Consider the following 20,847-nt stretch of genomic DNA (forward strand, 5'->3'; position numbering starts at 1 on the left):
TCCTCCAGCCATGTTAGCACCACGGAGATAACAGAGCTAATTTGGAGATGAGCCCATCCAGAGTAATAAAATGGCACCTTGCATTGATCTGTCCCCTTAAGACACTCAATTGCTGTCAATTGCTAAAAAAGCAACCACTAATTCCAGTTTGGGTTTAACTGCATACAAACATTAACAATGGAGATGCAATAGGCAGTGACCGGTCACACGCAGGACACGTGCTGGAGCATGGCACCCTACAGAGCATGCAGAATTCCAAATTAGCAGCAGCAAGGTCCAGCAGAAACGCTTGCCAGACCTGCTGGGCCCCTTCCAAAGCCATCTCTCCCCTTTGGAAAGGGCACAATAAGCGTGGAAGGCTTCGAGCCGGGATGCTGAGCCAAAAGCAAGCTTTCTGCCTACTCCCACCAGCAGAACACGATAGGAAGAGCGGGCAGAGGAGCACCCAGTGCTGGCAGGGCTTCCCAGTCACATTTGGCACCTACCTTTCTTCCCCTCTCAAATACAGAAGTTCAGGTCTCGGCCCAACGCTCAGGCAGATGTGGGGTGAGCTGAGGCAGAGCTGCTGCTTCCCAGTGCCAAACCCTTAGCATGCTGCTGATCATTTTAACGGGATCCCTGGTGATCGAGGCAACAGCAGCCTAAGCAATGCAACAGCATTAGGCACCACCTCCTTTTATTGAAAGAAAGCAGGTGCAGCTTCTTTTGAAAGGCAGAAGGAGAACTCCCACTCCAGCTCTACGCCAGGTGAGGCACAGGAGCACTCCCCCCATCACAAGCCCTCGAGCAGGCAGAGTTTCACCAGGTCTGCATGGCCTCATCTTGGGAAGGGGAAGATCTATGGCAGGAGATGCTTGCACTGCTCCAACTCCGTGGCAAAGCTAAAGCTGTGTGCTTAAACAAGGGCTGTGTCGCATTTGTGGTTTCTAAACAAAAGCTGTCTCTTATCTCAGTGCAGTGTTGGCTCTCTGGCATCACCTGACATTCCCTGGGCCCTCTTCTGGCTTGAAGTCTCAAAATCTGGCCAGAAGGACCTTTCCCCAGGGTGGGAGATGAGTAAAAATCTCCTTCCCCTGCACGTATGCACCCTCTCACCCTAAATCTTGGCACACCAAAGCTGGCAGTGAGACTTCTGAGTGCTGAGCTGACCTTGGAGCATCACCTTTCTGCGCTCTCCTGCACTGCACCCATCACAAACCTGGTCCCTTGGGATGGCCTCACTCCCTGCACAGGAAGCCCAAGGGAAAAATAAAACAGATTGGATGAAAAGGAACAGAAACTGATATAAGCTGCAGAGGTGCAGGGGGAGCACTTGGTATGGGAGGCACTCCATGGGGTGCCCCATGTCAGGGCTACAGGGCTGTGAGGTGGGCTGAAGGGACATAGAAGTGAAGCCTTTTGTTTCCCCACGCCTGCTGACCCACGTTCCCCATCTCCAATCCAACTTTCAGGATTGTTTTCATGTTTTTGTGGGTTCTTTTTTTCTTTTCAAGTCCTATTTTCTGCATCCTTAACCTGATCCACCCCAGGGTGAGATCAGGGAGAGGAGGGAGAACAGGAGCCTCCTGAAGACACAGACAAAGCACAGCTGAAAGCCCTTCAAAGCACCGCCTGCAGCACGTGGGAGAACTTCCCTGAAAGTCCTCCTGGCTCCGTTACTGGAAGGGCCAGGCTGGGAGCGTGGGGTGTTGCCCTCAGCAGCCTCCTACACCCAGGCATGGAAACACTCCTGGGCTGCACAGAGCAGCAGACAATTGCTTCTTTCCAGGCTTTGTCTTGTCTACAGTAAGGGATTTGTCCTTCCTTTGATAACGGGCAGAAGTCATTTGTATTTGGAAGATGCTGTGATGCCAACAGAACGCTCTGATCGACTCCTCGCCCGTGGCAGCTCCTGCTTTGGTGACACACACATGACACACAGGCAGCCCGAGGGACACGCTGCCATGGGAAGTGCCAGTTCCAAACTGCAAGTCCCATATTGCATCCCTCACGTCTGCCTTCCATCACGTATCAAAATAGCAAGCACAGCCCATCACTCCCACTTCAGCACAAGCAAAACATGTGGGGACTCGAGGCTGTTTGGAGGGAAACGTGATACAGCCTTACTAATAAAAGCTTCTCTTTTCCTCACTATGGCACATAGTTGCAAATGCCATTCTGCAGCCTGAAAGCCTCTTGCTGCCAGCACAGTGCTCCAACCCCACCGCCTCCACTGTGATCCTGAATCCCGACCCACGGCTGCATGCACACACACCCTCATTAAACCTTCCAGCAGCTCACCTGTAGCACCAATGACACAGGCACCCTCATCTTACAGAGGATTTATTACTCTCGGTGCTGTTGCCACAGGTATCCAAGTTTGAATGCTGTTTAAAGCAGGCTTTCAAAGGGCATACAGACTCACCTGCCTCCAGGGAGAATGCATTCGCTTTGTTCGGGAGACTGTAACTTAAAATCTGTTACATGCACCAGCTTGTAACTCTTTGAAAAGCTCTCTGCTTCGCCAGCTTCAGATGTACTTCATGAACTTGCCCCGATCAAAGCAATTCCCTAACAGCCAGCCTTGTCTCCCCAGCAAAAAGGCACTGAACACATTTTGGGGGTGGATCTGCAGACCGGGAGAAAACCACCCCTCTTCTGAACCCACCTGAGAGATCCTGAGCACAGGAGCTCCCTTTAGCACAAAGCTAGAAAGACATTGCAAAGAGACACTGTGGTCTCTCTGCCTCCCATCACTCCTTCTGTGTTAAATGCCAATGAGAAATGCTTATTTCCATGCCCAGCTCAGCACGCAGCTCCCTGCTAGGGGTGCAGCTTCAGTGAACACAGTGGGGCAGAGCCTTCAGCTTGGAGTGGTCCTCTGCAAACCACGAGATGGGGACACAGATGCAGCACAGGGATGGCACAGCGTGGCACAGGGATGACAAAACCCCATCCTTCTAGGAGTGAGATGACAGGCGCACGCTGAGCACCAGGGCTAAAATGCCAGCAGCAAACAGCACGGCCAAGGCTGGAAAATGCTTCTTGCAGCTCACAGCCTCAGGAAGGCCAACCTCCATGCTATAAATGCTGTGGCTGTGGCCTGCATGACGTCAGCTCCATCCTAGTGGCAATTGTTGGGTTGCGTCGTGCCAAAAAAGCGCAGAGCGGAGGTGCTGAATTGTCCAGGCAGCGGGATAGCTAAACCAGTTCCTCCCTGGTGCATTTGAGGACAGAAATGAGGGAAACAGTGGCAGAGCTTAAAATAAAACCAGGAGACAAATATAAAAGCAAAGAGATCTCGGAGCTGAAGGGCTTGTGTTAACACTTTTGAGTTTCCTGGCTCCGGAGTGCAGCAGGTCCCCCTCCCGGGGCCACCCACGCGCTCTGGGGCAGCCAAGGCACTTATTAATTGGGATTTGGAAAGGATTTAAACTTGGGGAGGTTTTCTCATAGCGCTGCATCTCTTTACTGACCAGCTGGGCTCGGGAAGTGAGAGCCTTCTCGTGGTGAATGGGGCACAGCGACAGGCAGGGAGCAGCGCACGGCTCCCCACCACCTGCTGCTGCTCAAAGGGCACAGCCTGGAGCCTTGAGATCCTCAGAGGTAGAAAGTTAACAGCACTGGGACCGTGGACGAGGGAGATGAAGAGTGAGGGGCCACGAATTCACATTTCCAGTGGTGGGCAGAAGCATGGAACATCGTTATTTGCGGCACGTCAGATAACATCGGTTTGTTATCTTGGGGTTGTTGTAATGATGAGATAGCGATGTTAAATTAAGCAAAACCAGTGCCCACAAACTATGAAAACCAGCCCTTGCCACTGTCTAGGACCTCATTTAGACAGCATGGATCCTTCCAGAAGCTGCACTGCACCCCTGCACACAGCACATCTCATCAGCATCTCCCTGCAGCTATTCCCCCAGCCAGCAAAAAACCCATCCTCAGACACCAGGGGTAAGAGGGAAGTCCCAAACACAGCTCCCATTCTCCAAAGAGCATTAAGGACAAAGAAGCTGAAGGGCAATGCTGTGGCTGCAGCAACCCAAGCCAGGCTGCAGGACAGAGTTGTCCCACGGTCTCCGGACGGGGACGGCAGCGATTGTGCAACCTCTGTTGTATAATATCAGCCCTCTGTTTTTATGAACTGCTCACAGCCAGATTCAAAAAGCAGCAGCCCAGAGGAAGGGTGGTGTCAACATTACCTTGCAGTCACCCGAAAGAAAAGAGAGGGGGGGGAAAAAAAAGAAAGAAAAAAGATTTTGTGTTGTTTCAGCGGCTGCCCAGCCAAGCAGAGGGGGGTCCAGTCAATGCATGGCTGCTGAGCACAGCCCTGCCTGCAGCCTCCCCTCTGGCCAGCCCTGTAGAGCCTGCAGCCAAGGCAGCCTCTGAGCAGGAAACGAATTAATGGGAGCTCACTCCAGGGCTGTTCTCTCTCATGTAGCACGTCTTGGGTGGATTGTTTGAACGGCAGAGGTCACAGGCAACATACGCACATGTCGGAATGCTTGCTGCGGAGCTCAGCTTCCAGCTCACTCCAGGGCTGTTCTCTCTCATGTAGCATGTCTTGGGTGGATTGTTTGAACGGCAGAGGTCACAGGCAACATACGCACATGTCGGAATGCTTGCTGCGGAGCTCAGCTTCCATTTGGGTTATAACCTGAGAGTTTCTGCCCTTGAATCTCCTCCCTTTCCTCCAGCACTCATTCAATGGCTTACCTCCCCGAGAAAGTGTCTGCTCAAAGCCATCCTTGACAAGCAGCTGAGCAGGGTGAAAGCTCTGTGCTGGGGAAGGGCACTGCAGAACAGGGCAGAGCACCCCTCACACGCTGCACATCCCTGTGAGCCCCAAAAAGCTGCCCCATCATTGCTCCCTGCCAGAAGTGGTCCCAAGGGTTGGACACAGGCACTGCTGTCAGCATGGCCAGGAGGTCCCTGGATAGCTCAAGTGAAGCTGGGGCTGAGAAGATCAAGTTTTATCCATCCCATGCATCTTCCTGCAGCGTAGAACACAGCAGCAAAAGCCTGGCACAGTGCTGTCCCCAGATTCCCCACTTCAGCCTCAAATTAATCCCCACCATGCTCCTTTCTGACATCTGAAAGCTCTGTGCCCTTCAGTGAACCCGTTATCACAGCTGGGTGGGTTCCCAAACCCCTGTAAGGGATGGGGGAGCCTCTTCCCTGCACAGCTGCAGCTCAGTGGGATGGACTCAGCAGCCCAATGCTTGCATATGGGCTCATGCAGCAGCTTCACACAGCCCTGCTGCCACCTCTGTGCTGCCTGGAAGTGGGTGACCAGGAGGGCTTTGCAAAAGGAACCTTTGGGAACAGAGAGATCCATCATACCTGCAGCAGGGAGCTGAGCAGGGCAGACATCCCAGTCACACCTTTTGGACAGCAGAGCATCACCAAAAGCATCTCCTCAGTGGTGTCCATACACCCTGGAAGATTTTTCTCTGTACATCTGCAGACATGTGTTCATCTAAGCAGCTTAACAGACCAGCACAGACTGTCTGCCCAGCACAAGCCCTCTGCCTGACCAGAGATAGTTGGGGCAACAGAGAACATCCCAAGAAACAGCAGCAAACAGCCACCAGAAAAACACACAGAACTACTGAACCCGCTCCATTCAGGGCTCTGGAAGCAAATACACATTTATTACTTTATGTTGTTAAGAAAAAAAAAAAGATAAAATTGAAGATGACAATACCTGATCCTCCAAACTGAGTGCTTGCTAGGGTCGTGGGTCTGTTTTTTCCATTAGCCACTGGCAGGGGAAACATCTAGAAAAACAGAAAGATGAGAGAGAAAGGAGATTTCAGTCTGTGAGTTTTGCTGTGCTGCTGCAAAGAGGGGGTCAACACCGGGCAGGGAGGGGAGGATGAGGGGAGAAAAAAGGAGTGCTTTACTGATGCAAAAAACTTTCCTCTCCTTGCGCCCCTGCTGCACACATCAGCTGCAGGAGGGCCAGGAGAGCAGCACAGCTGCGTGCAGATGCACACACACACATTCCTACGTGCACAAACTCCTCCTGTGTACACAGCACGTCTGGTTCCTTAGGTGTGACTGAGAGCCATCCAAGCAGCATCAGAACCCGCAGCTCCTTCCCCAAGTGCTTCATTCAGACCAAAGGGCACCCAATGGGGCTGCTTTCATTCATACAACACTCCCAGGGTGATGGGCAGCACCCGGCACAGAAGCATTTAAACCCACTGTGAACGACACGAATGCATTTTGGCCAACTGGGCGGCGCTGGCTGTCGGTTGCTGCACTGCTGCTGCCCTCATCCTCAACCAGGGAGCTCCCACCATCAGCAAACCTGCATGAACATTTGTGGTGCGAGCAGGGAGGCCTTCAGAAGCTGCTATTTAACATCTGAGATGCACCTGCGTGCAGCAGAAAGCTGATTCTCCTCCGCAGCCAATAAAACCAGCGGTGGGAAACGCCTGCTGAATTCACATTTTCATATCCTCTGCCACTCCAGTTACTTTCACCACCAGCCATTCCAACTGTTATTATTTTTCACTGTGCAATGTCTGAGTAACTCCAATGTTTAATGCTTTGAACGTTAAACGATGCAACGGCAGCAGAGCTTGCAGGAAGGCAGCTCCGTGCCCTGACATCACTGCTCTCTGCCCATGGCCACAGGAGCTGCTTCATACAGAACCAGCCCAGTTACAAATGCTGGTGAGGAAAAAACACAGCTACACACAGTATGGATGCAAAGGGAGCAGCGAGGAAACCAACTGCCATTTAGAAAGCAGACATTTGGGATCAGAGATACGTATGCACACTGCAGGCATTATACACACTTTACACAGAGGTGTGGGTGCTGTCTGAGCACACAGGGGCTCCCAGCAGCCCTGTACCCCCCCAGCTGCTGCCTGGGGTTTGGAGCTCTGGGGGGCCTCTGAGGGCCTGGCCCCCCACTGCTACACAAGCTTTGCTTCCTCAGGAAGTCGGGCTACAAAAGAAACCAACTCTGACAGCGCTGAGGCTCGCAGCCTGCCTCCCTCTGCAGTGCCACGGCGTTGCTTTCTGCAAATAGCTCTGAAAGGATGGAAAGCAGAACCTGCACGGCTGCCCCGAGCTGTGCCCATCTCCATCCCTGCTACAGTGCAAGAAAGCAAAGAGGTCAAAAGGCCTTTTCCAAGAGGAGGTGCCACATGTGTGGACACACTGGAACAGGTTGCCCAAGAAGGCTGTGGATGCCCCATCCCTGCAGGCGCTCAAAGCCAGGCTGGATGTGGCTCTGGGCAGCCTGGGCTGCTGGTTGGCCACCCTGCACACAGCAGGGGGTTGGAACTGGATGAGCATTGTGCTCCTCTTTCAACCCAGGCCATTCTGTGATTCGACGCACGAGCACCGAGGGACGGGACGTGCAAACATCACAATCACCAGCAGTGAAAACACAACAGCAAAAAGCACCGCCGGCTCTTCATCACGAGCATTTCTGCTCACACGACTTGCTGATGCTGGCAGAGGAAGGCTTTGAGTGGAGAGAATGAGCAGCCTTGTTCCACTGTGCTCTGCAAAGCGGGGTCCCCCCCCGGGCAATCCCCAACCCGCAGGGATGCCCTCACCCCCGCGGTTCCTGTCCTCCCCTCCAAGGGACCGCGGAGGAGGGAACCCCGACTGCTCGCTTTGCATCTTTTTTGAGGGCTCCCAGCATCACTTTTTGGTTTTTTGGGGTGGCTGTTTTTGCTGCCAACCTGTTTTTCCACCGCAGCGTGGGCTGTGTGGAGCAGTGGGGCACAGTCACCCTCCAAGCGCCCGCCTGTGTCACTCGCAGCCCAGGTTCACCCACCCACAGCGAGTTTCCTTTCTGCTTGAAACTCAGCTTCAAAAATAAACAGGGGGAGGAAGGGGGAGGCTGGCACACATCGGGGGGGACCCGGCACAGCCTCCCAGGCTCTGTAATTGGGTCATTACGGGGCCTTTGTTGGATTTGAATCCCGTCGATTTAAGCGGTTGTGTGAAATCCCCCATCTTAAGTCCCCCCGTGCTGGATCTGACACTGCCAAAAGTGCGTCCTCACAGCTCTGAGCCCACACTGCTGCCTTTATCACAGCATCATAGAACGGCTTGGGTTGCAAAGGACCACAACGACCATCTCTTTTCAACCCCCCTGCTGTGTGTGCAGGGTCACCAACCAGCAGACCAGGCTGCCCAGAGCCACATCCAGCCTGGCCTTGAATGCCTCCAGGGATGGGGCATCCACAGCCTCCTCGGGCATTTCTCCCAGATGCAAACCCAGAGCACAAGAAACCCACTCAGGAAGTCCCAGCCCCCGCTCTCCCAGCGGCGGACTCCTAAGAAAGGGAATTTGCCAGACCCAGTCACAGCACCTCATTTATTGGGCACTTCCACTGGAGCATCAGTGTTCTCACATTAAATGGCTGTTCTCACTTCCTCTGCTCTCCCACCTCCCGAATCCGGGCTGCACCGACCTCAGGGCTGAGCTCCCAACCCTAGATCTATTTTGCAGAGTGGAAGGCATCCAGCTGCTGATGCGGGGAGAAGAGGGAATTCGCTCCCTGCCTCTGCCAGCAGGATATTTCAGACGTGCTCATTCCAGACAGACCTTCCTGACTGCAGCCCCAACATCCACAGCGGCGTAAGGCAAACCTCACTTGGAACAAAAGCAGCAGTTTTATCACGGAAACGCAGATGCTGTGCCTTGGCCAGAGCTGGGCACTGGGTGCTGCTGTGCTGCAGGAATGCTTTGGGTTCACCCTCATCTCAAGGGTTGGATCGCTTGCTGAGATCAGTCCTGGGTGACTGCTCACCCTCTGCCCACCCTCACCGAGTCAGAACCCCGCATCCTGCAGCATATGGTTAATACTCTGCTAATAATCATGGCTGTTAACAGTATTTCACTCCTGCCAGAGACCCAGGCTGGCACGCAGCCTCCTGCTGCTCTCCAGCTTGGCACTATGGGTGAGCCCCACAGCCAGGATTCCCACCCCACAGACCCCCATCCCCATCAGGGATCCTTCAGCCCTTCCCAGGACATGACAACACCAGCAGCGTGGGGGCCAGGATGACCACACCAAGTACCTCCCAACACACACACCATGTGCATCCCACACTGCAGAACAGAGCCTGGCAACTGCAAGACCAAAAAAAAATAATAATAATACAGCACCCAAACGAGCATCTGCAAAAAAAAAACAAAAAAACCAGAAACAAAACAGCACAGAGCTGGCAATGGGAATCAATAGGCAGGATGCTTTCTTGAAGCTCTCCTCCAGATTTGCAAGCCCGCTCTGGACCATGGCCAGGGAACAGTGGTGAAAGCAAGCGTACAAATTACCTGCACTTTGGGGCAATTATAGAAAGCAATTTGTTCTGAGGAGGAGGGAAGCAGTGCACGGTGCACAGCCCAGAGCTGCATCAGCCCTCCCAGCCACACGCTTGGCTCTTGCTCACCCAGATGCACATCACAGATTCCTTTGGTTTTTCACTCTCATTGTCAACTGATGGTGGTGGAAAAGCTGTAGGTGAGTGCCTTTGCAGCTCAGTAATTACCTGATGTATTTATTAAAGAGTCTTAAGGCTACGAGCCTGTTCACAGCTCTGACCGTGCAGAGCCATGAGGCTCACTTAATGCACAGCACAGAGTGGGACCACAGCCTACAGGGGGTGAAAGGAAAGAAAAAACAACAAAGAACCAAAGCACTGCTTTGAAGCAAAACGCCTCCAGCATCTCCAAATGCCTCCAGTTTTCCTCCATCCTTCATCAGTGGGTTCAATGCTCCACTCCTGCTTATTCCAAAATACCCCATACGAATATATTTACATACACACATTTCAGAGTGAGCTTTCTGGCCCCAAACCCTGCATCCCAATGACACAAAGCAACCCAGGACGCGGGGTGCAGCCCAACCACTCGCTAGGAAGCATTTAGTTTTTGCTCTGCATCCCACAGGAGCGCCGTTCCCATTCCCTTTACGCAGGCTCGGGGTGTGTGGAGCTGAGGGTTTGTGAAATGGACCTGGCTTAACTCCAGGCTGTGCTGGAGCCCAGCAGCCAACTGATCCCACAGGGAGGGGAATGTCTTCGAATCAGTCGCTGGCAAATGACATTTGCAGGCCCTGATCCCTCAAACGGCCGCCCCCAAACGTCGGAGCCTCAGACGAGCCCAGGACAAATTCTGGTCATTCCCCAGGTTTACACCAGCGTAGGAGGGCTGGAATTGAACCCAAATTCAACCCCTGGCTGAAGATTAGTCTCCAAGAAGAGAAATATTCAGATACAGAGGGAACGGGTCAGGACCTCTCCGTGGAATACAGTTCTCAGCATGCAAATGAAGCTGGTTTGGTAATTTGGAAATAAAGCTTTGGGTTTCTGAAAGCGAGTGGGATTTGATTTTCTTTTTTTTTGTTAAGAGAAAAAGCAAAGCAGGAGAGGAACTAAAACAGCCTGACCCACAGCACTGCTTCAAATGGGTGCAGGGGATGGCACTGCTCAGAGCAGGACCCCAGGGACAAGAACAGGAGTAACCATGCAGCACTTCCAGCAAACCCTGAGCCTCACCCAGTGCCCACAACACCCTCAGAACATGGCACTGCTAAACAGCATCCCAACAGGACGAAGCAAACCGGACCTCTGCAAATTGCTATGGCATGGGATGGAGACCTCAACCCCCCCCCCAGCACACAGGGACAGGCAGACACCTCAGCCCTACAAAAGCTCCCACTGTTCAACCTCAGCAAAACGCTGCCACGCTTCAGCACTTCCCACAGGCACAACAAGCACAGCGGGTGCCCTTCATTTTGCTGCCATTTCTCTCCTTTCCTCTCCCTCAAGGTGCAACAAAACCCAGCCTGGGGCCGGGTGCCCCCAGCCCCCCCAGCAGCAGCACCGAGGTCGCTCCTCCCATTGAGCTGCTTTCTCTATCTCTGCAGCACCAACGCTTATCTTAAAAGCAAGACACGAGCTGTGAGCACCCTGAGGGTGCAGCCCACAACCGAGGAACCCAACGGAGTTATTCTCCTTTGAATGCAGCTCTTCCCTCTGCAGTTACACCTGCCAGCCCTGCTGTGGCACGATGTGCATAACGCCATACGTCACCAAACACCGGGCACAAACCCTGGCCAAGCTCTGTGGGACTTCTCTTCCCCCTGAGCTGCACACATCCCCATATGGGGGAACTTTTAGGTCCTGTTTCTTTGAAAAACAGCGCTCAAAACGCAGCTGAAGGTTTCCAGGCTACAGAAAAGCAGAGAGAGGGGAACACGAGCGCCTGAGTCCCGCTGAAATCATGAGCTGGAGAGCTTGGATAAATTTCAAACTGAGATAGAATAACCTGCGGGAGCAAAAGTTTAATAGTCTGGGGTTGGGGAGAGGGGAAAAAAAAAGGCTGATTGATCGGCTACTGAACTTACAGCTCTGCATCAGGTCCACATCCAGGGTGGCAGCAGCAGCCACCCAGCACTCTGCACCATCAGCACCGACACAGAGCTCGCTGCCTTACATTGCCCCCCAATTTCCCATCTGAAAACCACCTCTGAGTGCTCCCTGCGAGGAAACACCACGCTTGGAAGGGGAAAGTGAGGGTTGGGGGGGCGAGGGGAGGGACCAGGAGGGGCAGCAGCTCTGCTTTAACTTAAAAATAAACAAGTTGCAGCACATGTGCACGCACACAAACAGGGCACATCTGAAACCCATCATGTCCAATTTACAGGCTCACATTTCCTCCCCTTTCCAGCTCCCTCCCCACAGCCCCGGGCCCTTTAAAGCCCCCCCGGGCGCCTTCGCTCACCATACTGAAGTCCAGCAGGTCACTGAGCTCTTTGTCTGTCCCAACTGCAGCCATTCTCTGCTGCTGCTGATTCATACTCCCACAGACTCAACAGTGGCAGTCCTAGAGAAAGCAAGGGGGAGGGGAAAGAGATATTTTAATGACTGGAGCCAACCACCCACCCCATTGATGAATATTTAAAAAAGACAGAGAGAGAGAGAAAAGGGAAAGAAAACACAACTCCAATGCACGTTCCCAACACACAGAGGCTGCGGGCAGAGCCTTCACACAGCACCCAGCACAGGAACAAGAGCTCTATTGACCAGACACACTTGGATGTTGGTTTTTTGCTGCCAATTGCACTCGTTTGGGCCAATTCTGTTCTTGGCGTGCGGCGAATGAAGGGGAAAAAAAAGAAGAAAAGGGGAGGAGGGGAGGGGGGGAAACAAGTGAACTCGTTTATCAAAGGGTTCAGGGTGAGTTATCACTCGGGTGCTTGTCTGGCTTGGCTCGCCTTGTGCTTCCCCCTCTTCTGGTGCTTCTCCTTGCCCAGTTATAAAAATGAGAAAGAAGGAAAAGCAAAACAACAAAAAACCCAAAGGTCTGAACTTCTGGCTGCCTCCCTGAGGCTGCTGAGCACCTGCAGCTGTGCTCATGGGGATGCCCTGAGCAGGGAGGAGCAAACCCCGGCCCCCCCCCTCCTAAAAAGAGGAGAAAGAAAAGAAAAGAAGAAAACCAAAAAGCAGTTTTCAGACAGCGTTGCAAAAACAGAACCCTTTGGGCATCCTGGTGAAACGGGGAAACGTTCTTCTTCCAAATTTACAGGTTGTTATTATTATTTTTTCCCCTAAAGGGGAGATCGATCCTTTTGGCGGAGTCGCTGCGATAGAAAAACATTTCCTTGGGAGGGAGGAAGGGGTCTGGGAGGAGATGAGCCCCTTTAAACCCCCCCCATCCACCCATCCCTTTTTTTTTTTCCCTTTCTTTTTTTTGCCCCCTTTCCACACCTCCCCCCCCCATTTTAGGAACTCATTCATGGCTATAAAGGGCAGCTGGCCAATGCATTTAACTCATTAATCATAAGGGTAAAAAAAAAAAGGATGAAGGAGAAGAAAAAAAGAGACAACTGCATGCAGCCCAAAGTGTTTGTGGGGCCGCAGCCACATTGCAATGAAGTTTTATACTAAAAAAAAAAAAAAACGAATAAAATAAATCCAACACAACAAAACAAAACCAGTGAAACCAGCACAGAAAAGCTTCCATCACTATATTAATTAAAAAAATAATAATAATTAAAAAAAGGGATTGGGGGGGGGTTGTTTTGTGTAAAGATGTTACTTTTAGAGCACCTACACCCGCTGGGCACAGGGACCCCCCCAGGACCCCCCCAAGCACAACTTTAACAACGCAGCCCACCGTTCAGCCTGCTCCTTAATTTTCTTTCTCCCCTTTTTTTTTCTCTCCTTTTCTCCCGCTCCTTTTAAAAAAAATCTGCCCTTTCCCTGTCTATTTTCTTTAATTATTGCTTTTTAATCATTTTCCTCTCTCCACTTTTCCCCCCATCCCCCTTTCAGCCCAAAGCTCCGTCCCGGGACGCCCAGCCCTGCCCTCTCCCGGCTCTCTCCGCTCCCGCAGCAGCACAAAGGCCGGAGAACAGCCCGGGGGGGTCCCTGGATTGGATTGCGGGGGGGGCTTTAAAGCACCCCAAAACCTCTCATCAATACTACACTCAGCGCCCCCCCCCCCACCCCCAAACCTGTGATGGGGCACAAAGAGCTGGGACTCAGGCCTAAGCTGGGTGGGAGTTCAACCTAGAAAGGAAGGGGTGGGGGGGTGTCATATCGCCTTGTGGACCCCCCAGTTCCTATAAGACCATCCCAGGGTGGGGGTCCCGATCCTCGCGCTGTGTTGGGAGACCCAAAAAGCCGCCCCCCCACAACCCCAAATCACCCCCAAGCTGTGCTAAGGCCCAACCGGACCCCCCCCCCCCCATAACCCCATCGCGTGCGTGGGGGGGGGGAGCACAACAACCGCTCCCCCAGCCCAGAAGGCCCCCCCACCTCCTGCACAACTTTCCAAGAGGGGCACAGAGACCCCCACCCCCCCAATCCCACAGATGGGGGAGATGAATTTGGGGGGGGAGGGAGGTGGCTTTTAAACTCTATATGCAGGACTGCTGGAAGAAGAGGAGCTGCCCCCCCCGCACACACACACCGCTCCCAGGGACCCGAATAGGTTTATAGGGGGTTCTTCCCCTTCCCCCCCCCGGGGCTCGGCCGAACTCTGCGGACAATGGAGCTCCGGACTGGGGGGGGGGGAATAGAAGTTGGCGGCCGTCCCGTTTCACGGCTGAACACCGGGAGGTTGGGGGGGAGGGGGGGAGGAAGAGGGAGGGGGGAGGTGAAAGGAGAGGGGGGGGCACAGCGTAAGTATTTTTTTTTTTTTTTTTTAATTTATTTGTTAAAAAAAAAAAAATCGTTTCTTAACGTCCGTTTGTTTTATTACCTTTTCCTGGACCGAACCGAGCCCGCGGTGCGTGTGCGCGGGGAGGAGCGGCGGCCGGGCATGAAGAGTCCCGCGGAGCTCAGGGCCCCGTTCCGGGCCCGGTGCGGGGCCGGCGGGCGGCGGCGGCTCCTATTGTTCTGCGCCGCCGGCGGGGTACGGCGCAGCGAAGCGGCGCGCTGAGCTCCGGCCCGGGCGGCGCGTGCGCCCCGGCCCGCCCCGCGCCCCCGCCCCCGGCGCGCCGGGCCCCAGCGCAACCACCCCCCCCCCCTCCTCTCTTCCCTCCCTCCCTCCGAGCGACTGAGCAGAGGCGCGAAGCCACGCCCCTTTTGACTCCTCCCTCCGCCGTATCCCTCCGCCGTTCTGAGAGTTTGACGGGCTGGCGATGGGAAGGAGTTGTTGGCGGCCGCATTTTGAGCTGCGTAGGGGAGGAGTGGGGGAAGGGGGAGGGGGGGGAGTGGTTTCTGTGAGGCTGAGCGTTGTCTCTGCGGGGAGGGCTGGGACTATGTTTTACTGCGGAGGGAGACTGAGAGCCCACTCACTCGTAACCGGAAAATGGAGTGATGAACCGCGAGGAGTTGTCCAATAGAAAGCCTCGTCGCTCTGAGTGGCGGGCTATTCAGCCAACCGGATAGCGCGTTGCTCACGCCCCGCCCACCGAGCAATGCGCCGTTTCGGGGCGGCCGCTGGTTCGTGTCGCCGCCCGCACCTCCCGCAGAGCTCGGGCGGGCGGGTGTTGGTTGCGCTGCGCTGCGCTCGTTGTTTGGGCCCGTTACCGTGCGAGCTGCCGTGTCTCTCTCCAGCCCCATCCGTTCGTGGTTCCTCGAGTCCAAATCGCCCTTCTCGGCTAGTCCCGCAGGCCTGTGCCCCTCAGAGCCTCGTGGGATGGCTGCCCCTCAGCTCAGCCCTTCACCCGCGCTGTGTGTGCTGACACGAGGCAATGTAACCTTCCCATCGCACAGCTCCATCCTCCTGCTTTCCCTGTCAGCAATGGCGATTAAACCTCAGAGCTGCTGCCTTACCCTGCTGTGCGCATTTGCCACCCCAAAGTTTGGCTGCGGCTGCAGTGGAGCCTTTTCTCAAGGCCGGCTGCAATGCTGGGGGCTGCAACTGGGAGCTGCATTGCTGGGGGCCGGTGATGCTGAGGGGCAAATCATTGCCTCATGTTGCACACCTGGAGCTGGAGGAGTGCAGCTGTCCTGTAGGGCTCATGGCAGAGCTCCGAGGCACTGAGGACGTGCTGTGGGGTGAGCTTTGCTGCAGCGGGCTGAGCAGATCCATGCAATGGTGGAGCAGTAAAAGCCCAAACCCTTCCTGGGGTTGCAGACCCAAGCAATGGCCCTTGGGTTTTGGCCTTGGGAGGGATGCTCACTGCTCCTCACCCAGCAGAACTGTGCATTTTCTGCTCTGGGCATTGCCCTGCGTTATGTTTTCGTCTGTGCATGGGTGGATGGCAGCTAGCTGTGGGCCAGGCCGTATCCCAGGGCTGGAACTGTTGTCCCTTCCACTGGTGACTCCTGGAGCTGCCACTTTTGGGGCCACTTTAACCGCAGTCCACCATCAGAGCAGGGAGGGGACAGGAGAGACCCCAGTGGGGTGGCAAGGAGACGGGGACACAGAGGGGACAAAGGGGCTTGGATGCTCTGTGGGCTCACACTGGATCCCGGTGTCTTTAAGCAACGAGCTGGGCTTCATATTTGCATTTAGTCACACTGTGAGTCAGACATTCCAGCCCCGGCTGCCGAAATACCTCAGCTCTGACTCCTTATTTCCCACTGCAACCTTTTTTTTTTCTTCTTCTTTTTTTTTCTTTTTCTTTTTTTTCTTTCCTCCTTCTCTTTCCCTTCCTCCTCTTTTTTTCTTCCCTTTCTCACCTTTTTTTTCCTTTTTTTTTTTTTTCTCTCACCCTTTTCTTCAGGTCCACCCCATATGGAAGGTAGATTGAGGGGCAAACAGGGAGACGTGAGGACAGGGCAGGGTGGGCTTTGGAGGCTGCATTTTCCCTATTGCAAATGGGGACTTGGGTCCCATCGGGGACCCCTGACATAAAGGGGTCCAGCAATAACAGCAAGCAAGCGGAGCACGCCCTAAAGCCATTGGCATGGCAGCAGTCTGAGCAATAAGGGGTGGCAATGGGGGGTGCAGGATGGGACCCCCACCCCTGGACCCCTCAGAGCGGGGGCTGGGAAGGAGCTATGTGGAGTATTTGGAGAGAAAGGCGGTTCTGTGCTCGGTTTCCTGAATGATGCATTCCACATGGGGTTGCATCACGCACAGCTGTTACATCACTTTAGCCAGGAAATTTAAAACAAGTGGTCTGGGCTGGAAATGAGGGGGGGTTAATTATTATTTATGGACAACAACAACAACAGAGAGAAAGGGGAAAAAAAAAGCCTCAAAACACTTTTTTTTTTCTTCCTGTGTTGGTTTTTTTTTATCTTTGCTTAAGAAACAGAACAAAACCCCAAGCCTCCCTCCATTCCAGCTGCTTTGTCCCCATCTCCTGCCCTATGTGATGGCCGTGGCCTTGGGGCTCATGCTGGCCATGCAGGGATCCCATATCCATGCTGTCCCCAAGGGTGTCCCCTCCATCCTAATTTCCTCCATCCCATGGGGACACCCCCATCCCAACCATGGGTTTATCAGTGGGTCAACACCGACCCTTTCCCACCCCATTTCCCTCTTTCTCTCCTGTCTGTGGGTACCACCGTGTGCCCTTCCTCCCATCACACCCCTCATCTTCCTCCCCTCTTTGTACGCTGGGGTGCAGCATGGAGTGGGGCAAGGGGTTGAGATGGAAACTTCTGGGGGGATTTTAGCTGTGCAAAACCCTTTGCTTTGTGCAAATGGTGAAAGAATGCAAAAACCATTCATCAAAACATCGACCTGATGGTGACAAAGCCTCCAACCCCTTTGGCTCAGGCAGCGGGGCGGGGGGGTGACAGTGGTCTGTGCCACTTCTCTGTGCCCTCCAAGATGCCACTTCTCTTTTGAACGCTGGTGTTTTTTATTGTTGGGTTTGTTTGTTTGTTTATTTTTCCCAGCCCATTGCAGCCTTGTGGTCTCGGATTTGGGTGGTCCCCAAACTGTGACTTTCGGATGTTGAGGTGCTGAGGATGCCTCCATCCTCCTCAAGGTGACACCCGGAGCGCAGCACCTGGGGATGCTCCACATCCTTCCTATTGCCATCCCTCACGGAGGGATGGAAAAAAGCTGCTTTCAAATAAACAACAACAAAAGAAAGACGTGGGGCTGTGAGAGAGCTCTCAAGGCGGAAACACGGCGTCCCCAACCCCAGCAGGGCCCCCCCCTGCATCATGCAGTGCCTGCAGCCCAGGATAGCATCCGCCCACAGGCAGGAAACCCGCGGCGCTTTCGCCTGCGTGGGGGCTCGGGGAATCTCCTCGGAATGGAAAGAAGTTGCACCCCGGTACCCAGCACTGCCTGGGTGGGGAGAACCTCAGGTTGCATAGGAGGGACAGCACGGGGTTCCCCTGGTTCTGTGTTTTGGGGTGGTGAGCTCTGCCTGGAGGGGTGCTGGTTGTGCGGACCTCGATGGGATGTGGGGAAGAGAGGAAGGGTGGATGGGGACTGATGGTCGTCATGGGATTGTGGGGATGGGGGTGCAGCGATGTGTGTGGGTGCTCTGCCTGGGATGTGGGTGCTCCCCGTGGTTGGGACAGGGCTGACACTGCTCTGCCTGCATTTCTGCTGCCTTCATGCATCGCTTTGGGTGCTGGGCGAGCATCAGTGGGTGAGAAACCCTTTTTCTTCTCTGCCTTTGTGTTTTTCCTCCTCCTGGCTCAGGGAGGTGGCCTGAGCCCCTCTGTGGAGCACTCAGGGTAATCCTCAAACAGGGGCATGAATGTGGGGGGGATGACACCAGCTTGGGGGGGCACAGCCCCATTGGGAAACACAGCACCAAAGTGGGAGAAAACAGAGCACTGTGGTGGGTGAAGCTCAAGAAAAGTGCCTGAAAATGGAGAACTCCAGAGCTTGGAAGAGCCAGGCTCCCCATGGGGACACAGGGACCTCGGTGCAGAGGGGGCAGAGCACAAAGCTGGTGGCTTTTGGGGACCCAATGGGGGATTTCCCTGCTGTCCCCAGATTTCTGAGTGGGTTTTTGTGCTCTCATGTCAAGTTTCAGGAGGAACAGAAATCGCCCCGGTTTCTTATAACCTTATTGAGCACCCAATGGCCACAGCCATGAGATGGGGGAGAGCCCTATTGCAGTGGGAGCAGGATCCGACCCCAAAACCCCATATGAGGGGTTACAGACTCACTCCCCAGCAAGGGGCTGAGGCTGGCTGTGGGCTGACATGACACAAGCCCACATCTCAGAGCAGAGGATGCTGCAGGCTGGGGGAAAACCGTGGCCCCAAATCGTTTCTTGTGGGGTACAGGGATCCCACCCTCACTCTGTACCATGCCAGGCTGCAGTTGTGTCCCCCACTGTCACAGCCCTGTTCTCTTTTGCTTCCCTGGTGCCAATGCGTGCATGGGAGGGGGGGACCTGACAGCAAGGGTAAAATTGGAGCCTGGGGACCTCGTGGGCTCACGTTACTTTGGTGAGAAGGAGGAGAAACAGAAAGTCCTGGGAGGGCTGGGATGTCCTGGGGAAATGCTTGGGGGGCAGCCTGTCCCTATTGGCATCCCCAGGTCCCTGCACCCCAAAGCCACCCCTGAGCCAACCTCCTCCACTCGCAGCGTTTTGGGGCCCGGGGGGGGGGGGCTGGAGGAGGGGGGAGGGCACAGGAAGGCAGCTTAACTGCAAGCACGGGTGAAATGTAGGGCAGCCCCATCTGTCAGGCTGCTCCCGTTTGGATCTGACTGCAGTGCCTCCCCCCCCACCCCCTGCATCCCATCCACCCCCTGCATCCCACTCCATTCCCTGCATCCCTCTCACCCTCTGCATCCTCCCCACCCCCTGCATCCCTCCCAGTCCCTACATCCCATCCCTCTGGGGTGCTTTGTACAGGCACAGAGCACTTATTTGGGTACTGGGGGGGGGGGGGGGATTACCCTTATTGAACCCTGGTTGTCCCCGTTGATCCAGTGGACAACCCAATCCCAGGCTCTCCTCCAACACTCCCCCTATTTTTGGGCGCTTTCCTCCTCATGTGTGGCTTTGCGAAAACTCCAGGGCAGAGATTTAGGGGCTTTTACTCAAAACTGAGTGCCTCAGGAGGGCACCAACCCCATGACACAAACCCAAACTCTTTGGCCCCACAGATCCCCTACAGAGGGACGGCTCTATGGCACACACAGCACTTGGCTCACGCAGTGCTATTAGGCAAAAAGCAGCACAGAACCCTCTGCCCCGACACCAGCTCTGCTTGCAGCTCCGTGCTGAACGAAACGGTGCCCTTTCATCAACCCAGGGTTGAAGGACAGAAATTTGCCTGAAATTAAAGGATGCACTGCTGTGTGCGTGTAGCCCAGCACGGCGGGGGCACGAGGTTTGCTGTGACCTCAGTTTAACTTGGCAGCCGTCAGACAGTTTTATCTTATCTCTGCATCACACTGCGTGTGTGGAGCGAGCGGGTGCCAAGTGAACGGCGTTCCCCCGGCCCTGTGTGCTGGGGCACTGTGCTGCTGCACTAATGCATGGGGCCGGGGGGGTTCTCATCGCCATCCTCACCCCATCTCCATCTCATTCCCACCCCCATCCCCATCCCATCCCATCCCATCCCCATCCCCATCCCATCCCCATCCCCATCCCATCCCCATCCTCACCCCATCCCCATCTCATTCCCACCCCCCATTCCCATCCCATCCCATCCCATCCCATCCCATCCCATCCCATCCCCATCCCATCCCATCCCATCCCATCCCATCCCATCCCATCCCATCTCCATCTCATCCTCATCGCCATCCCCATCCCCCACCCCATCCCCATCCCCATCCCCATCCCCATCCCCATCCCCATCCCCATCCCCATCCCCATCCCCATCCCCATCCCCATCCCCATCCCCATCCCCATCCCCATCCCCATCCCCATCTCCCATCCCCATCCCCATCCCATCCCCATCCCCATCCCATCCCATCCCATCCCATCCCATCCCATCCATCCCATCCCATCCCATCCCCATCCCCATCCCCATCCCATCCCCATCCCATCCCCATCCCATCCCATCCCCATCCCCATCCCCATCCCCATCCCCATCCCCATCCCATCCCCATCCCATCCCCATCCCATCCCATCCCCATCCCCCATCCCCATCCCCATCCCCATCCCCATCCCCATCCCCAGCCCCAGCCCCAGCCCCAGCCCCATCCCCATCCCCATCCCATCCCCATCCCCATCCCCATCCCCATCCCCATCCCCCATCCCCATCCCCATCCCATCCCCATCCCCATCCCATCCCATCCCATCCCATCCCCATCCCCATCCCATCCCCATCCCCATCCCCATCCCCACCCCCATCCCCATCCCCATCTCATTCCCATCCTCACCCCATTCCCATGCCATCCCATCCCCATCCATCTCCATCTCATCCTCGTCACCATCCTTATCCTCATCCCCATCTTCACCCCATCCCTCTCCCCCTTCCCATCTCACCCTCACTGCCCATCCCCATCCCCATCTCATTCCCATTCCCCACCCTCACCTTCATCCT

At 54.9% G+C, this 20,847-nt stretch overlaps 1 protein-coding gene across 12 annotated transcripts in view; it reads right to left on the minus strand.

Moving 5' to 3' along the window:
- TCF3 (transcription factor 3) overlaps positions 1–14,434 on the minus strand; it is a 57,353-nt gene extending 42,919 nt beyond the window's left edge. For all 12 annotated transcript variants that reach the window (XM_048927390.1, XM_048927379.1, XM_048927378.1 and 9 more), the window contains exons 1-3: positions 14,231–14,434; positions 11,747–11,848; positions 5,690–5,762 (exon numbers count right to left, since the gene is read on the minus strand). In XM_048927390.1, coding sequence (XP_048783347.1) covers positions 5,690–5,762; positions 11,747–11,821 — 148 coding nt within the window. In that variant the 5' untranslated portion in view covers positions 11,822–11,848; positions 14,231–14,434. The remainder of the gene's footprint in view (positions 1–5,689; positions 5,763–11,746; positions 11,849–14,230) is intronic.
- Positions 14,435–20,847: the final 6,413 nt, after the last annotated feature.

Source organism: Lagopus muta, chromosome 26 (assembly GCF_023343835.1).
Source record: "Lagopus muta isolate bLagMut1 chromosome 26, bLagMut1 primary, whole genome shotgun sequence".
NCBI classification, from domain to species: Eukaryota; Metazoa; Chordata; class Aves; order Galliformes; family Phasianidae; genus Lagopus; species Lagopus muta.